At 43.0% G+C, this 20,137-nt stretch overlaps 1 protein-coding gene across 4 annotated transcripts in view; it reads right to left on the bottom strand.

Moving 5' to 3' along the window:
- ascc3 (activating signal cointegrator 1 complex subunit 3) overlaps positions 1-20,137 on the bottom strand; it is a 175,459-nt gene that overhangs the window by 102,793 nt on the left and 52,529 nt on the right. For all 4 annotated transcript variants that reach the window (XM_061673583.1, XM_061673584.1, XM_061673585.1 and 1 more), the window contains exons 12-13: positions 11,629-11,805; positions 8,788-8,859 (exon numbers count right to left, since the gene is read on the bottom strand). In XM_061673583.1, coding sequence (XP_061529567.1) covers positions 8,788-8,859; positions 11,629-11,805 — 249 coding nt within the window. The remainder of the gene's footprint in view (positions 1-8,787; positions 8,860-11,628; positions 11,806-20,137) is intronic.

Here is a 20,137-nt window from a genome sequence, read left to right as displayed (position 1 = left end):
GCCAAGTATGTCCAAAACACACAAGGAATTTGTCTCCGGTAGTTGGAGCCGCTCTAGTACAACAGCCAGTCAATTTACAGAACACTTTGGGGACATAAAGACATTGACAAAAAACAATTGTGCAAAAAGATGCAGAGTCCTCTAGCACTTAGAGCAGTTCGAACGACTAATATTGCAATAGTCCAGTGCAATGACCATTGTGCAAAGGGCGCCGAGAGTTCAAGGGGTGCATGCGGTTTAAAGTGACGAGTAGTGCGATCATCTGGGACAATGTCGGTTGTGCAAATGTTACAGATACTCCTCAATCAGTGTGCAAATGGAGCAGATGCTACTCTGGCATGAGTGGCCAGTACATGCAAATAGTGCAGCATGGCGAGACAACTACAGTGAGTGCACGAGTAATACATAATTGGCCCCACAGAAATGTGACAATGAACTCAAGTCAAAAAATTGCCAGCTTGTTGTAATGGAATTATAGGTTAGGTGTTTAAGAAGTTGATCGCAAGAGGGAAGAAGCTGTTGGAATGTCTACTAGTTCTAGTTTGCGTTGATCGCTAGCGCCGACCTGAGGGAAGGAGCCGGAAGAGCCGGTGACCGGGGTGCAGACGGTCCGAGAGGATTTTACACGCCCTTGTCTTAGTTCTGGCAGCGTGCAAGTCCTCAATAGTGGGTAGGGGGGTACCGACAATCCTTTCAGCAGTTTTGATTGTCCGTTGCAGTCGGAGTTTGTCCTTTTTTGTAGCAGCACCAAACCAGACTGTGATGGAAGAACACAGGACTGATTCGATGACCGCTGTGTAGAACTGTTTCAGCAGCTCCGGTGGCAGGCCGTGCTTTCTCAGAAGCCGCAGGAAGTACATCCTCTGCTGGGCCTTTTTGAGGACGGAGTTGATGTTGGTCGCCCACTTCAGGTCCTGAGAGATTGTAATTCCCAGGAACTTGAAGGTCTCGACGGTTGACACAAGGCAGCTGGACAACGTGAGGGGCAGCTGTGGCGAAGGATGCCTCCTGAAGTCCACGATCATCTCTACCGTCTTGACCGTGTTCAGCTCCAGGTTGTGTCGGCCGCACCACAGCTCCAGCCGCTCCGCTTCCTGTCGATATGCAGACTCGTCACCGTCCTTGATGAGGCAGATGACAGTGGTGTCATCTGCAAACTTCAGGAGCTTGACAGTCGGGTTCGCTGAGGTGCAGTCGTTCGTGTAGAGCAGCGGAGAGAGGACACAACCTTGGGGCGCCCCAGTGCTGATGCTGCGTGTGGATGAGGTGGCCTCCCCCAGCCTGACCTGCTGTGTCCTGCCCGTCAGAAAGCTGTAAATCCACTGGCAGATGGCAGGTGAGACGCTGAGCTGGAGAAGCTTGGTTGAAAGGAGTTCAGGGATGATGGTGTTGAACGCTGAGCTGAAGTCCACGAACAGGATCCTCGCGGAGGTCCCTGCACTGTCGAGGTGTTCTAGGATGAAGTGCAGTCCCATGTTGACTGCATCATCCGCAGTCTGTAGTCATTCAGACCAGAGATTGCAGGATTCTTGGGGACTGGAATGATGGTGGAGCATTTGAAACAGGATGGAACTTTGCACATTTCCAAAGATCTGTTGAAGCTCTGAGTGAAGACTGGAGCGAGCTGGTCCGCGCAGACTTTGAGGCAGGATGGTGACACATGGTCCGGTCCTGCCGCTTTGTTAATCTTCTGTTGTTTGAAGATGCGTCTCACATCCTGTTCATGGATGGTTAACGCAGAAGTCAGAGGTGTGGTTGTGGTCGCGGGTGCGGCCGGGTGGGTGTGTGGAGTGAAACTGTCCTTTTCAAATCTGCAATAGAAGGTATTCAAGTCGTTGGCTAGTGTGCTATTGTTCTCAGCTTGGGGGGATCGTCGCTTGTAATTAGTCAGCGATTGGAATGCATGCCAGACTGATTTTGAGTCGTTCGCGCTAAACTGTTTTTCCAACTTTGCTGCATCGATCCTCTTTGCAATGTTAATTTCTTTAGTAAACTGGTTTCTAGCTCGATTATACAGGGCCCTGTCCCCGCTCTGATATGCATCTTCCTTAGCTTGGCGAAGCTGCTTAAGTTGAGCAGTGAACCACGGCTTGTTGTTGTTGAATGTCCGAAATGATTTTGTTGGTACACAAACCTCTTCACAGAAACTGATATAGGATGTGACAGTGTCCGTATATTCATCCAGGCTGCCAGCTGAATTTTCAAAGACACTCCAGTCTGTGCAGTCTAAACAGCTTTGAAGTTCCATCTTGGCTTCATTGGTCCACTTTTTGACTGTTTTCACTGTTGGCTTCGCACATTTAAGTTCTTGCTTGTACGTCGGTATTAAGTGAATTAAGCAGTGATCAGACGAGCCCAGGGCTGCACGAGGTATAGCATGGTATGCGTTTTTTACCGTAGTGTAGCAGTGGTCTAAAGTATTATTTTCCCTGGTAGGACAGTCGATGTGCTGCTTGTATTTAGGGAGTTCGTGGTTGAGTTTAGCTTTGTTAAAGTCCCCGAGAATAATGAGGGGTGAGTCCGGGTGTTTTTTTTTCAATTTCGTTGACTTGTTCGGCGAGCGTTAGCAATGCGGCGTTCGTGTTAGCTTGAGGTGTAATATAGACTCCAGCCAGTATAAACGATGCAAACTCACGTGGCGAGTAAAATGGTTTACAGTTCAAAAACAGTGACTCCAAATGCGGGCTGCAGTGTGTGCTGAGCACCGTGACGTCCGTACACCATTTTTCGTTGATATGGAGGCATATCCCGCCGCCCTTCGTTTTCCCCGATGATTCCATGTCGCGGTCCGCTCGATGAATGTTGAAGCCGGGAAGCATGACGGCGCCATCGGGTACGGCGTCGCAAAGCTGGGTCTCCGTGAAGCACATGGCCGCGGAACGTCCGAAGTCTTTACTGGTCTTTAACAGAAGATGAAGCTCGTCCATTTTGTTGGCGTACATTCGCGAGGTGGATCGACGGGAACGCCAATCTGTGTCCTCTCTTGCGGAGTTTCTCCTGAATGCCGGCTCGTTTTCCTCTGTGGCGCCGCTTCCGCATCCATGCGCCGAAAACCGCGGACGCCGCTCCGGTGAGTAACTCGGGGAAAAAACTGAGCGGATTTTCGAAAGTTGGTGACAGAAAGTCCGGAGTAGCCTCCTTGATGGTTAGCAGGTCTCCCCTTGTGTAAGTGAGTCGTGTAAGGTCTCCAAAGACGGACGAAAAACACAAAAACAAAGACAATACTAGAGAGCGCGTTACCGAGGCGACCACACTGGTAGGCGCCATCTTGGTTATTGTTTGTTCAAATCTTGAAGGTTCCCTGAGCTTCTTTTATGGACCTTGAGTTTCAGTTCTTTCCATAGATTTTCGATTGGATTCAAGTCAGCTGATTGGCTGGGCCATTCTTAGCAGCTTTATTTTTGTTCTTTGAAACCAATTGAAAGTTTCCTTGGCAGTATGTTTTGGATCATTATCCTGCTGAAATGTCCACCCTCATTTCATTTTCATCATCCTCGTAGATGGCAGCAGATTTTTGTCAACAATGTCTCGGTAGATTTGCCCATTCATCCTTCCTTCAATAATGTGAAGTTTACCAGTACCATTTTCGGAGAAGCATCCCCACCCCATCATGCTCCCACCTCCGCACTTCACTGTTGGTATGGTGTTTTTAGAGTGATGTGCAGTGCCATTTCTCCTCCAAACGTGGTGTGCATTATGGCATCCAAACAATTAAAATTTGCTCTCATGAGACCAGACTATCCCAGTATTTCACTGGCTTGTCCAAATGTTGTTCAGCAAACTTTAATCGAGCTTTGACATGCTTTTTTTTCCAGCAATGGGGTCTTGCGTGGTGAGCGTGCATAGAGGCCATGGCGGCAGAGTGCATTACTCACAGTTTTCCTTGTGACAACAGTAGCTACTAATTCCAGGGTCTTTATGAAGCTCTCCACAAATGGTCCTTGGCTCTTGGACAACTCTTCTGATTATTCTTGGCACTCCTCTAGTCAGAAATCTTGCGAGAAGCACCTGATCGAGGCAAATTTATGGTGGTATGATTGGCTTTCCACTTAGGTATGATGGCCCCAACCGTGCTCACTGGAACGTTCAGAAACTTAGCTATGCACCTGTCACCAATGCCCTCGTTATGTTTTGCAACAATTACTCTGTGATGGTCTTGAAACAGCTCTTAGCTCTTAGCCATCATGAGATGTGTCGACTCATACCTGGGCAATGAGACCTTTTTGTCGGCCAACAATTTGGACTGAACCAGCTGATGTTCATTTGCACTGATGAGGGGCTGGATTGCTGTTTCATTATTGATAGATTTTAGGTGTTGTCCTGTCTTTTTTTTCAATATCTCGCTCTCGTACAGTGCAGACGCTTTTTTGCTCGATCTCCTTGCTTCGCTTCTATTTAATTTTTTTCTTGCTGATAAGCTTGTTTTTCTTCTAAAAAAATTAGAAGCAGCCACTCCTGGATATTTTTAAACCTGTGGGACTGTACTTTTTTTGTAGATAGTCAGTTGTTGCTATATTCCAATATTTTCTGATACCCTCTCACCATTACGTGAGCGTGGCCTGCTAATTAGCACAAGCCTGCTATTAGTAACAAGACCAGCAATCAAGATGCCTCCCTTTTCCACTGAGGACTATCACGGACTGCTGCAGAGGATGTCAATCCTGGAAACGAAGATCCACCATCTTGAAGTGTATATGGGTGTAAATGGACAGTTGGGGAATGAAACCACTCTACCAATGTCTCAAAGTGGTGAGTAGAAGTGTGCTAACAGCTAGCCACTTATCTCAACAAAGAGGACGGATGCGGACAGTGGAAACGGTAATGGACCATTCAGCAGTTCTCCCTGGAATTTATTGGGAGCAAAGCCCAAAGATATAGGACAACATCTAAAAGGGAGGACACAACACCAGCAGATTACCGAGGAATCTGGCTGGCTTGCGTTGCGGGCTGTTTCGACCCCGAGTGAGCGGCCGTGGACGGTCGTGACTGCGAAGGGCAAGAAAAAAGAACGCAAGTCAATGCAAAATATTGACATCAGACTTACAAATAGATTTGAGCCACTTTTACAAGACCCTGAACAAGAATGCTCATCCCCCACCACCCCTTAAGATATGAAACAAAATCATACAAGAAAAAAATGGCACCCCAAACATTAATAGTTGGTGATGGAGCTGTCAAGGATGTGAAATGTTTTTGCAGTGAGAAGAACACCAAAGAACTGTGTTTTACCAATGACATGGTGTCCGATATCGCTAAAGAAACCCTGGAGCTCACAATCAGCACCCAACTGTGAAATATGTCATTATACACACAGGGGCCCTGGATGTTCTCAAGCAGCAATCAGAGGTACTGAAGCGAGATTTCATTGATCTCCTAACAAACGTGCAATGTTTGGATGCTGAGGTTTTTATTAGTGGACCTCTCCCACTTGTACGATTTGGAGATGAACGTTTCTCTAGGCTCATTCAATTAAAAAGAAGTGTGTACGGCACTAACCGCGAGTTTCATTGACAATTTCTGCATTTTTTGGGAGTGCAGACATCTTTACAAGGCAGACGGTTTCTGTCGAAATAAACAAGGAGTTAAGTTATTGGCTGCCAACATTTTTTACTGTGTACGTCATTCAGCAGCCCGAAAAGAAATTACTGGCCCTGTTGACACGGCTGAAGGACAAAAAGATGCAGTTGTTCCCAAACAATCGGAGGAACAGGAGATAAGGCGACACGAGCCGCAGACGGATTCATCAGGGTCATCCAAAAAATCGGCGGAGCGATTGACGTGAGATGAGCCAGCAAGTTAAATCTCCCACACCCCTCCCTGCCCCATTGGCGCAAAGCCCAACGCAAAACTCACTCTCGATTAGCCTAAATTCTCTGCTAGGTGTGACGGACAGGATGAAGACGATTGTCAATATTGGAATCCAACGCACACCACGGCAAGATTTTCCTCCCAGCCCCCCTCGCCTGAAACCACCGTCCATTAAGATGCGAAGGGCCCCTCCAAAAAAGTAGAACTACAAACTTCGTGAGGATAAAATGTGAATCTATCATACCATTGTCTCCAGTTATCTCTGCGAGACAAGCTCTTTTCAACATCAGGTCACTGGTTAATACATCAATGTTGATTAATGACATCATTACAACCTATGATTTGGAATATATATTACGAAATGAAACGTGGTTAACAGAAAGTAGCTGTAATACCATTTTATATGAGGCAACACCAACAAATTTTTATTTTATGAACAAGTGTCGGATAGGGGAAAAAGGCAGTGGTATTGCTGTTATTTTTAAGTCATTATTTCAGTGTAAAGAAATTATACTGGGTGATTGTAGCTCTTTTGAATATCTCTGTTTTTTAGTTAAAGGTGACCCAAAGGTTATTGTTTTAATAATTTATAGCCTCCAAGATACAATAGAAAATGTATGGAGGACATTTCAGAACTGCTGTAGTTATTTGTACTGACGACAACTATTTTGTCATAACGGGAGACTTAAACATTCATGTTGACAATGACATGGGGAAAAAAAAATCTCTGCTATACTAGACACATTTGACCTCTCCCAAAATATTTAGAGTCCAACCCATACTCAAGGTCACATCTTAGACCTGGTCATCTCGAAGGATGTTGAAATTCTATCAATTGACATTAAGGATATGGCTATTTCTGACCATTTTTGTGTGTTTTTTAAATTACAGATTCTTCCAAAAGTTCAGACAACCTCTGTCTATTAAGAAAAAGTAGTTAAATAAGAGTACCGCCACTAAGTTTATGGAGACCATTGCTGTGTCACAAACTGTGAATGCTGAGACAGTTGATGAACTTTTGGATAATTTCAAACTAAGGCAACCTTGAGGCGACATAGAACACCGTGGACTTGAAGACCTTTAAATCTAAGTGTAGGAAAGCAGAACGTAAGTGGAGAAAAACTAAACTCCAAATTGTCTATGACCTCTACAGACAGTCTTTGTAATTTTGACCAAGAGTTAGTCAGGGCTAGACAGCAACACTTTTCTGAAGTTCTTACTTTTTTTTTTTTAACAATACTCACACTCTGTTTGCTGTAGTTGACAAACTTCCCCCCCGAATCAGATACCTAAAGAACTCCTAACAGCAGATAAATGCAATGAATTTGTTTGTTATTTTCGTGAAAAAATACAATCCATCAGGTTAAATATTTGCAAAATGATAAAATGATACTCCATCTCAAGCAACCCAAGAAACCACCCAAGAAAAACTATTACCATGTCAGAATTTGATACAGTTGACCAAAAAACTGTCAAGAAAATGGTTCAGCAGCTGAAACCAGCTGTCTTGACTCAATACCATCTGACATTTTCAAAAATATTGCAAAGTCTGTGCTCGCTGATTTGCAGCAAATAATCAATTGCTCACTTCAGTCAGGCGAGTTTCCTAAAGCTCTTAAAGTAGCTGCCATTAAGCCTCTGCTAAAAAAAAATAGAACGCTGGACGCTTCCATGTTAGCAAGCTATCGACCCATCTCAAATCTCGCTTTCATAGCCAAGATTGTTGCAAAAGTAATTTTTAATCAACTCAGCCATTTTTTTAACGTAAATGGACTTTTTGACGAATTTTAATCAGGGTTCCGAATCTGCTCTTATCAAAGTGCTAAATGATATCAGGTTGGATACTGACTCGGGAAAGGTGTCAATTCTGGTCTTGTTGGACCTCAGTACGGCTTTTGATACTGTAGATCATAATATACCGCTGAACAGGTTGGAAAAGTGGGTAGGACTAAATGGAACAGTCCTTAAATGGTTCAGGTCCTACCTAGAAATATGATTTACTTTTCTCATTTTGTTTTCTTTTCAATCCCCTCTAAAATCTTTGTTCTATTCGACTGATCAACTCTGATTCTCAATAAATATCGATTATAATACTAAGAAACTACAGCGGCAGCTTAAAAACTCCACTGTGACACAGTAAAACTGTTACAGCATAAAAGGGATACAGATCCTCCATTCTGCTTGACCTAACAGCCAAACAGGACAAAAAAATATATATATATATATTTTTTTTTTCTAAAAAGGAAAGCGTAATACTACATATGAAAACTAGATACGCCAGGTCACTGTAGCCGCCCGGCTAACCATGGCGGCCATGGTGGGAGTAATGACCGATTGGCGAAAAGCTGCGTTAAGAGAAAACTCGACCAAGGAAATCGCCGTCCCATGTGGGCCCCTGGTAGCGCTGACAAAAGATTGTGGGGCCTAACATCATATAAGTTGCTTGTCCCTGGTTCAGATCAAAGAATATGCATGTATTAGAATGGCCCAGTCAATGTCCAGACCTAAATCCCATTGAGCATCTGTGGCAAAAGCTTGAAACTTGAAGCTGTAATTGCAGCAAAAGGTGGCTCTACAAAGCATTTGACGCAGGGGGGCTGAATACAAATGCACACCACAATTTTCAGACTTATTTGCTTTAACTGTTGAAATCTATATATCATTTCTGTTCTACTTTACAAATATATGCTACTTTGTGTTGGTCAAGCAAATACAATCTTCATAAAACATCTACGTTTGCAGATGTAAAGTGGAAAAATGTGAAAAAGTTCAAGCGGTATGAACGCTTTTTCAAACCACTGCACAACCACAACAACAAAATCAAAATTTTCTGTCTGTTTTAGAAACAGCTTTGCTTTGGGATATCATTAGTTGGTTCAAGTGCTCATAATTGTGGCTGGTCAGTATCTAAGTGGCAGTAAGTTGGACATTCATGTAAATAAATGCATGTTATCTGAAAATGCAGCTTGGATAAATTACCTGATGACCTGCTTTGACTTGTTCAACAACCTTGTTATAGCAAACTTCCTCCATGTCATGAATTTGCTGGATCTAAACAGAATAGAAAAAGCACAATTCATGTCACAAAAGTCATGTTCTGTTCTCAGTTCTTATTGATGGCAGCTTTTCATACAGTTTTATGAGTAATAAGAGGCTGCAGGTCAAACAGCAATTGAATGAATCAATTAATTATTGCGATATACAGTAGCCCACAAACCCCTAAATCTCAGCAACCATTTTTTGTGTGTGTCTATTTTGTTATACAGGGTGATTGAAAAGTAACTCCCTATTTTGAAGTACTTGTAACTGAACTATAATTGTTACAAGAAATGAACATGAGAAGAAAGTGTATTGCGTGGAGTTTTATTTCAAATGCGATATGGGCGCCAACATTAGCCACCAGTTTCTCAAACCGCCTGAGAACCGCATTAACTGATTTCACAAGGAACTCTTGTGGGATAGAAGACATAACTTCTCGTATTCGCCCTTCAAGTTCTTCCAAAGTCATTGGTCTGGTAGAATAGACTTGCTCCTTTAATCGTGGAACATACACAAAAACAACTTGTAAGATATTACAACATATGAATACATTTTAAGTATTATACAATAGGGAGTTACTTTTCAATCACCCTGTATATAAGGAGAATACTGTTGAAAAGAAACTTGGATATGCTTTATAAGAGTCACTTTACAGCTTGTATAGCAATATACAGTTGATTTACTATCCACTGAAAATTACTCAACACAGGGTCATTATTGCAAAAACAACTGGCACACAAGTGAATACACACCTTGTGTTACCTATACATGCCGTTCATCTATGCAAAGCTACCTGTCCCAGTCATGTTCTAGTCTCGGATGAATTACTCGAACCATCCTCTGCGACTCGTCTGGCTCAGATGTGCTTGTCTGGTAGCACCATGGTGATGAGTCGAGACTGACATGGGAGTGGGTGGATTGACTGATTGATTGATTGACTGCTTTTTACTTTGTCCTCTCGCGAGGATTACAAAGATTATTACTGTAATTTCTTGTGTATAATACGCTCTCGAGTATAATGCGCACCGCCAAAATTGACTCATAAGAAATCAGGAAAACCCTTCCTCCTATGTATCATGACTTTCTATCCATTGATATATTTAGATACAGTAAATGTTATAGGTGATCCCCGCCTAATTTGGTTTTCTAATTAAGTCTGTTCAGTATTATTATTACTACTAAGGTTTGCTTGCTCTTTGGTAAAATTTGTATTACTGTGGCACACCCTAGTCTTTAGTTTTAACACTACAGCTTTACAGAGGTATTGTCCACCTCCCACATGACAATTGGCACATCAGCCGGCTTGCACTATGCACTGAAAGCTGGAGAGGTCATGTGCCCAGATAACACGTTCACTCTTGGTACAAGATAAAAAATGAATAATTGTTCAACAATGACACAAAAAAATGTCAAAAATAAATGTTGCGCATAATACATTATGTGAGTGAGTGATACTATACAGATATATTTGACTGTTTTGTTTTTTTGTTAACAGGTGTCGTGACCTGGAGTCTGTACTCCCCTGAATTTTGGAACACTTTCAGAATCCCCTACGTCATTGCCACCTGTGTCCAATGTCATTGTAATTATAAAGACACAAAAGGTTTTCGGAACGTCTGGGAGGATGCTGCACAACGGAATGGTTTTTTTTGGTTTCAGGGGGGTACTGATTAAAAACAATACATTTGCTTTTGATTCATGTTTTTGTGTGAATATCTGAAGTTACAAAAGCATGTTCATTCCATACAAGCTGCACAATTATCATATAAAAATGGTGTTTGTGTAGGAACAGTCAAATTTACAATGAAAGACTTCCTACAAAAACAACCCAGTTTAGATTACAAAAAATAATGCTATTTACGGGGTTCATGTGGACAGCATATTAAGGTCAGCAGGTCTGGAAAAGGTTTGGGAAATTATATAAGGCAGAAAGTTTTAATTACTTGTTGTGGGCCTGTATAAGTAAAGCATTTGAGGACTACCTGCCTTTATTAAATACATGTAATTATATTATTTTTGAATTATTGAAAGACTGTCAGTTAAATGTAAAGCAAAGTGCAAATTATTTAAGTATTTAGTAAATGTCGGTTCAATGCTGGCAGAAAAATATCCATGACCCTGGAACAGCTGATGAGTGAACAGAATAAAAATAAATCCAAAGTCAATTACGGCAATTAAAAAAGTTATTGAAGCAATTATTCAGCCACTGACATCCATCTAATCTGGCTTTTCAAACTGGCAAATGTTTTCCTTCCCAACATGGCCGTCACGTAGGCACGTGGGGGCGTACCCAAGAGGAGAAAGAATGGCATAACCACAGGAAGAGGCTGCTTGCTGCAGACAGATACACTTGGGCTAAAGTGCCACTGGTGACATGGGAGACAGAATGAAGCAATGTAAAGCTGCAGTGTTAAAACTATACACTAGGGTGTGCCACAGTAATACATACATGACCAAAGAACTAGTAAACTTTAGAATAACGATAATACTGCACTGTCAAAACTATACACGAGGGTGCATCACTGCCTTAATACCTACACACAAAGGAGTAGATCAATTACATTTTAAATTTCGAATACATGATGTAAACTAATAAGTCACAAGATTTAAAACAAACTGATGGTTTTTCGAAAACACATTACTCGTATACCTCATTTCAGTGTGAAGGAATTGTCTAACTTTTACGATACTTATGTATCATGCTAGCTAACTTTATGAAGTATATCAAAGTCAACACTGACATAATGGTTACCAAATGCATTGCAATCATTATTCGTTTACCTTGTTAGTAGATTTAATGCCAACAAAGGTCTGTCCGAGCGGCACTGGTCTGAAACGATGGTCGAAGAAGAAGAGGCCAATGTACGGGTTGACATGCAAGAAGGTGGCCACATCTAGATAGTTGGGAAGAGTGGCTGATAATCCCAGAATCCTAATCATACTCTGTGTGGATTCCACCTGGTAGGCAAAAACATCAAACAACAATGAATTTCATTAATGAGGGGAAAGAAATTGTGACAGAGGCATCAATATAGATGGTTTAATGTTTTCCCCTTGAGACTTTAGGATTACTATATGTATTTTCCTGTAATAGTTTTTTTCCCAATTCAATTCAACATAACACAAATACGACAACATGTATTAACTGATAGAGAATACATATCACACCAGATTTAAATGGTTCATCAGTAAATTGCATAAAATTCACACCAAAATTGATTGAACAGTAATCTGCAAAAATACCATCAACTGACATGAAACATTCTGTAGGGTAAACAATGAAAAAACACTGTAAATAAATCATCACATGGCCATTTGCAAAAGATTTGTTATGAATTGAATGTCTTTGTTTGCACTGTCAACATTTCAAAACCCCACTATTGCTTATATGAATAAGCGAGGAGCCAAAACTGGCAAAAATATTTTCTCCATCTGCTTTGGGAATGATTGGGAAGGCCTTTAATCTGATGTTTTACATCCTTCCAACCTGCAGACTGGGATTGTGATATAGATATAGATTTACTGCTGAATCTGCATGCATCTGCAAACTACAGCAGGTCAGTCTGCAGTGTTCTGTTCTTAAAGTGCAAAAAAGCTCATTTTAGTGTTTTGTTTGTCAATACATTAAAGATATTTGAAGTGCCGCAAAAGTGCAAAGACAGAACAATATAGTACTGAAATGTTGATATATGGCTGAAAACTCTTTTTCACCATGTAATCGTTCTGATTTTGTGGGCGGGGCTAGAAACAGGCCCCGTGATGTCACAAGCCTGGGGCGTATAACCCACTATATAAACACCAAGCGCCCGTATTCCATGCAGTGGCAATTCAGTGGAATTGTACTTTCTTGTTTCAAAAAAACTTCACCCAGTGCGACATGTCATCCGAAGACATCCGAAGCAGCAGCAAACTGAGGTCATTGCACGCTGGACAGCAGTTAGAGAAGCCGCCGGAGAAGCATTACTGTCGGCCGTCAGACAGTTGCCTGTCGCATGTCGGGGGGCTCCTTGGCCACAAATTCCCACTCCCTTGTTCATAAATAACTTCACCCTGTTCTACCAGTATAGCATGCAATTGGCCATGAAACTATGTCCACAACTCGAAAATATTTATCTTCCCTGAAGTGTAATGTCTTTTGTGTTCTTTGGGCAACATGTCTTGCCATCTGGCACCCATGGATTTTGTGGTGCTCGGCAGCGGCGAAAAAGACGAGATGAGCCGCCCCGCGACCCATTACCAGCGGTTAGAGAGGCCGCTCGAGGTCCAGCTCAACAGCCTTAGTGCCTCCTCCTCCTCATGAGACACATGCTGTTGTATGGCCTTTTAAAAAATGTGTTTAACTTACAAAAAAAAATTATTATTCTTTGCATGTTTTCCTTCCCTTGTTGCTAAATTGCAAACTTCTCAAGTAGAATTTCAGATTTTAGACTGTTAGATAGACAGGAAGATAGCTTGCTTTTACATCCTTATCTCCAGTGACATTGCATCGTCTTTTTTTTTTTTTTTGAGTCCATGATTATTGTGACAAAGCAGTTTTCCTGCTGTTGGTGAAGTAGTGCAGTGAAAATGTGCTGTTGTTGCAGTAGTTCAATCCCCTGCCGTTTCAGGGAGACAAACTCCTTGTCTGCTTCCACATTTGCCTTTTGGCATTATGAGACTCATGGCAGTTGTCAGTTTCTCTGAGTTTTCCCCAAAAGACAAATAACCGACGTGCAGGTTCCGTGAAGGCACGAGCGAGTCGGTAGCCATCTTAGTCGTTTCTGTTTGGAACATGTAGCAACAAAAACAGCTTGGACGTCAAAGCTTCGTGGCAAAACTTACGCTCGGTCTGGCGAACAGTCAATATGAAGGTGCTGCCTGATTGCATCACTTCTCAGCGACACACACTAAGTGAAGTATTATTCCCAAAGGACTGTTCGACTTCAAAGCAGCAAATGATTTTCTGTAACCTTCCCCACTGTGCAAGCGTGTCTCAGGGGTCAACGCTAATTCCTTTGACCTTATGCTTGCTTTGCGCTCTGATATGTACTGTCAACTGTGGGACCTTTATATAGTCAGGTGTGTGCCTTTCGAAATCATGTCCAGTCAACTGAAATTAAATTTTGAGCTTCATGGCAAAAGCTGTGAATCGGGGCTCTAACCTAACTTTTGCACGAGTGCTACCAACGTTTTCCAGTTGGTCGCAACAGCACATGAGGCACAGGAGGTACAGCATGACCATGGCATACCATAGTATCGTATGAAGTAAAGCGATATGACATTTGCTAAAAATTCTACTGTGAACAAGACGTTTGTCCGCAACAAGCAGTGGCAGACAAAACAGGTCAATTAAACTAAAACAACAAAGGCTTTATTTTTTTTGGTTGGTGCAATATTTAGAAAATGGAATAAATATAAAATGACTGTCAATCTCCCTCGGTGTGGGGCTCCTCGCAAGATTTCACCTCGTGGGGTATCAATGCTCATGAGAAAGGTTAGGCATTAGCCATGCTCCATGGGAGGAGCTTGGTAATGATCTCAAGGCAGCCGGGACCACAGTCACCAAGAAAAACATTGGTAACACACTATCTTGCAACGGATTAAAATCCTGCTGCACCTATAAGGTCCCCCTGCTCAAGAAGGCCCATTTACGGGCCTGTCCGAAGTTTGCCAGTGAACACCTGAATGATTCAGAGAATAAATGTGAGAAGGAGATGTTGTCAGACGAGACACAAATCGAGCTGTTTGGAATCAATTTGACTCGCCGTGTTTGGAAGAAGAGGAATTTAGACTATGACCCCAAGAACATCATCTCCACTGGCAAACATGGAGGTGGAAGCATTATGCTTTAAGGGTGTTTCTCTGCAAAGGTGACAGGTCAACTTGACCACACCGAGGGAAATATGGATGGAGTCTTGTACCATGAAATCTTAGGTGAGAACCACCTCCTCTCAGGCAGAAAACTTAAAATGGGTCGTGGATGGGGCTTGTAGCACAACGATGACCAAAAGCAGACAGCCAAGGAAATGAAAGAGTGGTGAAAGAATAATCACATTAAGGTCATGGAGTGGCCTAGCCAGTCTCCACACCTAAATCCCACAGACAATCTGTGGAGGGAGCTGAAGCTTCAAGTTGCCATGGCACAGCCTCGACACATTAAGGATTTGGAGAGGATCAACAAGAAGCGTGGTCCAAAATTCCTCCCGACGTGTGCAAACCTGTGACAAGGCAGTCACATGACCACGCACGGAGCCTTAGCGAGCCAATTAAAATTACTCATTTTGGAGAGAAGAAAAAAAAAACGCTGCACTAGTGTGTTTACAGACCAAAAAGCAACAGCTTTGTCATGAATCTCTTAAATTGTGGCTCCCCAAACTTGGATATTTCAGCCCACTTCTAACTTGAGAAAACACCTTGCGGTAAGTTGCAGATGGTTTTGCTGTTGTTTTGGCAGTGGATGTGGCAAAATTAGCACACGCACAATAACGAAATCTGGTCAGCAAACAGCTTCATTTCAGCAAATAAAGCAAATAATGTTTCTGTAGGGCCCAATACATGTGTTGTTGGTTCTTTACCAGTTAAAAAATTAAATGGTGACAGGTGTGTGTCGACTCTCATATGGATATTTTTTTAAATTTGATGTTCATGCTTTGATTAAAAAAATAGTAATAAATAACACATTACTGACAAATTACTCTTTACTTGAGTAGTTTTTTCATTGAGTACTTTCTTACTCTTAAGAAAATATTGGGATGACTACATTTTACTTTAACTTGAGTCATATTCTAAAGTAACCGTACTCTTACTTGAGTTCAACATTTGGCTACTCTAACCACCTTTGTTTACACACACACACACACACACACACACACATACATACATACATACATACATAGAGCTGCTGAAATAAGTATTTAAGACGTGAAACACCAAAAACAGGTGCTCATTTGAATAATAATCACCAGTTTTAGCTGTCATCATCATCATCATATTAGTGGACCAGCCAGGACACCTCTTGTGCTGTGTTAGCAACTTAGCACTAGCATCAATGCTCTCCTAACTGTTCAGTGTTTTGCTGCGCACTATATAATAATAATTGGTCGGCACATGGACACGTCAGTTAGACTGGTGCGACATGCTCTGACACTGCGAGAGAATGCAAGATTTCCTAGATTAAATTTTGGCGGCTAAACTGCAAAATCAGATTAGCAAACCCAAGACTTAGTTTTTTTCTCTTATTATGGGGCTGATTATTATTGATTATTTTTTCCAATCCCTGCTGACGCCAAGATACCATCGTGAAGCCACTTGAAGATTGCATCGAAGGATCTTTCGATCGTGTCGTCATTCAAGCTAGCGTATCCCACCATGACGACCGCAGCAATCCTCTGAAAATACGAAAGTCTAATTTGTCCACTAGCACTGAAGATTTACAACTTTGCTCTCCCGACGCCCATATTGAAGTCCTCTCCTCCATTGAGAAGAAGCTATCACTTCTCAGTGTATTACACCAGGAGATTAAGGAGCTCAAATCCAGTTTGGAGTTTACGCACCAACAAGTCAAAGAGCAAAAAGAAGACAATGGCGATCTTCAGTCATCAACGAAAGCGATGACAACGGAGGTAGAAATTCTCAAGAAAGAAAACAACAACAACAAAAAAATCAAAGAAGCTTAATGTCATCAGCACTGAAAATACCCAACGATACACTCGCTAACATCACCTTCCACCGAGAACACAGACGAGCAGGACTGCGAGCAGGGAGTCATCCCCGTCCAATCATCGCCAAATTCGAACACAAATTCGAACAACGGAATTGCCCATGTCCTATTGCACCCTCCACTCACTGACAAGGGTTATTTCCCTTCTTTTGTTTTTAACTTATCTTTCTCTTTGGGACTTCTTTTTCTCTTTATTGCACCCCCGCTCCGCCACTTACTGAATGCTCATTTCCCCCTCCCCATTTCCCCCTTCCTATTCATATGTTACTTGTCCTTGTATGTTTAACTCGTGATATTTTCCCTTGTCTTCCTTTTCCATGTTTTTTCTATGCTGAACTCATGAAGAACACGTTCAATACCTCAATAAATACTGCCTAACACAACTCCTCTCCAGTTCTGTCAGGTTGGATGGTGAACGATGGTGGACAGCCATTTTCAGGTCTCTCCAGAGATGCTCAATTAGGTTTAAGTCAGGGATCTGGCTGGGCCATTCAAGAACAGTCACAGAGTTGTTCTGAAACCACGCCTTTGTTATTTTAGCTGTGTGCTTAGGGTCATTGTCTTGTTGGAAGGTGACCATTCGGCCCAGTCTGAGGTCCTGAGTACTCTGGAGAAGGTTTTCGTCGAGGATATCCCTGTACTTGGCCGCATTCATCTTTCCTTCGATTTCAACCAGTCGTCCTGTCCCTGCAGCTGAAAAACAATCCTACAGCATGATGCTGCCACCACCATGCTTCACTGTTGGGACTGTATTGGGCAGGTGATGAGCAGTGCCTGGTTTTATCCACACATACTGCTTAGAATTAAGGCCAAAAAGTTCTATCTTGGTCTCATCAGACCAGAGAATCTTATTTCTCACCATCTTGGAGTCCTTCAGGTGTTTCTACCAAACTCCATGCAGGCCTTCATGTGTCTTGCACTGAGGAGAGGCTTCCGTCGGGGCACTCTGCCATAAAGCCCCGACTGGTTGCAGGGCTGCAGTGATGGTTGACTTTCTAGAACTTTCTCCCATCTCCCGACTGCATTTCTGAACCTCAGCCACAGTGATCTTTGGGTTCTTCTTTACCTCTCTCACCAAGGCTCTTCTCCCCCGATTGCTCAGTTTGGCTGGACAGCCAGCTCTCGGAAGGGTTTTGGTCGTCCCAAACGTCTTCCATTTGAGAATTATGGAGGCCACTGTCCTCTTAGGAACCTTAAGTGCAGCAGAAATATTTTTTGTAACCTTGGCCAGATCTGTGCCTTGCCACAATTCTGTCTCTGAGCTCTTCAGGCAGTTCTTTTGACCTCATGATTCTCATTTGCTCTGACATGCACTGTGAGCAGTAAGGTCTGATATCGACAGGTATGTGGCTTTCCTACTCAAGTCCAATCAGTATAATCAAAGACAGCTGGCCTCCAATGAAGGTGTAGAACCATCTCAAGGATGATCAGAAGAAATGGACAGCACCCAAGGTAAATATACGAGTGTCACAGCAAAGGGTCTGAATACTTATGGCTGTATGATGTTTCAGTTTTTCTTTTTTAATAAATCTGCAAAAATGTGAACAGTTCCGTTTTTTTCTGTAAATATGGGGTGCTGCGTGTACATTAATGAGGGGGAAAAATTAACTGAAATTATTTTAGCAAATGGCTGCAATATAACAAAGAGTGAAACATTTAAAGGGGTCTGAATACTTTCCGTACCCGCTGTACACCAGTCTGTGGGGGGACGGCAGGGTCGGGCCGGGGAGGACACTCGGCCAGGCGTCCCGGCACTCAGACCTGCTCTCTGGCCCTCCATGCTTTTTTCCCGCAGATTTTTAATGCACTACATCCATTCACACATCCTTTGGGGTGCTGGTTGGCCTGGGTGGGGGTGATGGTTGCGGGTCAGTATTGCCCTGTGACCATCTCTCCTCAACCCCACCAGTTTCCCTAATTTTAATGCACTACACCCCACGACACACAATCATGGTACAGGGATAATGGTTACCAGTCGTGGTGGTTACCATAGTAACCATAGTAATAGGGTGGGTGGTGGGTTTTCACATTTCTCATGGCTTGACTCCTGCGGCCTGCCGGCCGGTCGTCGGTCCTCACGGGCGTGGGGGGTTCGCCCCCCCCCGCCCTCTCTTGGCGATCTTGCCCGTCGTTGCTCACGAAGGGTGCTTAACATGGGCTCGCTTTTGCGGGCTATAACTGTTTTCGGGTGACTGCTTTTGTGACTGGTCGTGGCGCTTCGGTCGGGCTCGGGACCTCCCTGGGTCCTGGGGGGTCAGTGGCGTCCCCCTGGTTGTATTTTTTATTGAATTATTTTAATTTACTATCAGTTATTCGGTCAGTGTTCATTTAACTTGAACCCACGCCCCAGCCACCTCAACCCTCGGCCAGCCGCCGGATACCCACCACCACAAATCGATTCCGGTCCTGTGGGAAACACTGAATATGCATGTGGCCTGTACTGTTAATAAAAGTTGATGTCAACAGTGTGACCCTGTAATACGGTAGGACATTTCTTTTTTTGTCCTATTCTTGGGCTGTTAGGACAAGCAGAAAAGATGATTTGTATCCCTTTTATGCGGGAACAGTTTTACTGTGCCACAGTGGAGTTTTTAAGCTGCCAATGTGGTTCTTTGTATTCTGACGGGTTTTTATTGAAAATTTCAGTCGGACAGAACCAAGTTTTAAAGGGGAGTGACAGAATAAAACAAAAGCCAGAAACAGTGAAAATATAACTAAATAATACAGGAAGAGAAGACAACAAAAGATAGGCCATTAGCCGTAAGAAAGATGAGGAAAGTAAATCATTATATGCCTAGTACAATGACACGTTGGATTCGAGTGTTGTATGGGGCAGTAGTGCTACACCCTGTGAAGGAGGGACGACAATATAGGACAGGAGGGGAAGCATGAAGGACAGAGGTCGTGGACCTGGCTGCACAACTGAAGTGTGGTGGGAGGGGCTATGTAAATTCTAAACATCTTTAGAAACAAAATGCAAGTGAGGGGATAGCCAGGAAGTCTGCAAAGTCATGAATTATTTATTGCAATGGGTGAGTGGCCCCACACCAAACGAATAAGTCCCAGAGGGCAGTTTCTGCAGATACATGGAAATGAATGGACACAGTCTCGGATGCACAATAACCTTCAGAAGGGCCTGTGATTGAAGCACCTGCACCACGAGGGCTGAGGAACCCACCCAACCAAGAGCCCCAGTCGGGTCCAGGAACCCACACAAGATCTGTCCGGTGAACAGGACACCACCCACACCGAGGGACCCAGCCGCAGGGGGCCAATATGTTATGTTGAAATGCCAAAGCGGCACATCAAGTCTGCCAAATGAACAGTCAAGAAGCTTCACAATAGATAGACAGTAGCACAACCTCTAGAGGTGTTCAGTGATGTAAAGCACCCTTCTGTAATATATAATCCTATAGAAAAATGGCCCTTGAACAGGGTAAACAGCAGTGAAATGTACAGACCTGTTTTCAATTACGCACCTGCAACAAAACCCACCAGGAGGTTTCAAATACTCCACAGCACAATGGCTCATCTCGACAGTCCTGACTTTTTTATTTTCTATTCGGAACTCCTCTGGGTATAAAAATGAAT

Source organism: Phycodurus eques, chromosome 4 (assembly GCF_024500275.1).
Source record: "Phycodurus eques isolate BA_2022a chromosome 4, UOR_Pequ_1.1, whole genome shotgun sequence".
Lineage (NCBI taxonomy): Eukaryota > Metazoa > Chordata > Actinopteri > Syngnathiformes > Syngnathidae > Phycodurus > Phycodurus eques.
The sequence above is the reverse complement of the archived record's forward strand: the minus strand, read 5'-3'. Positions and strand labels throughout refer to the sequence as shown.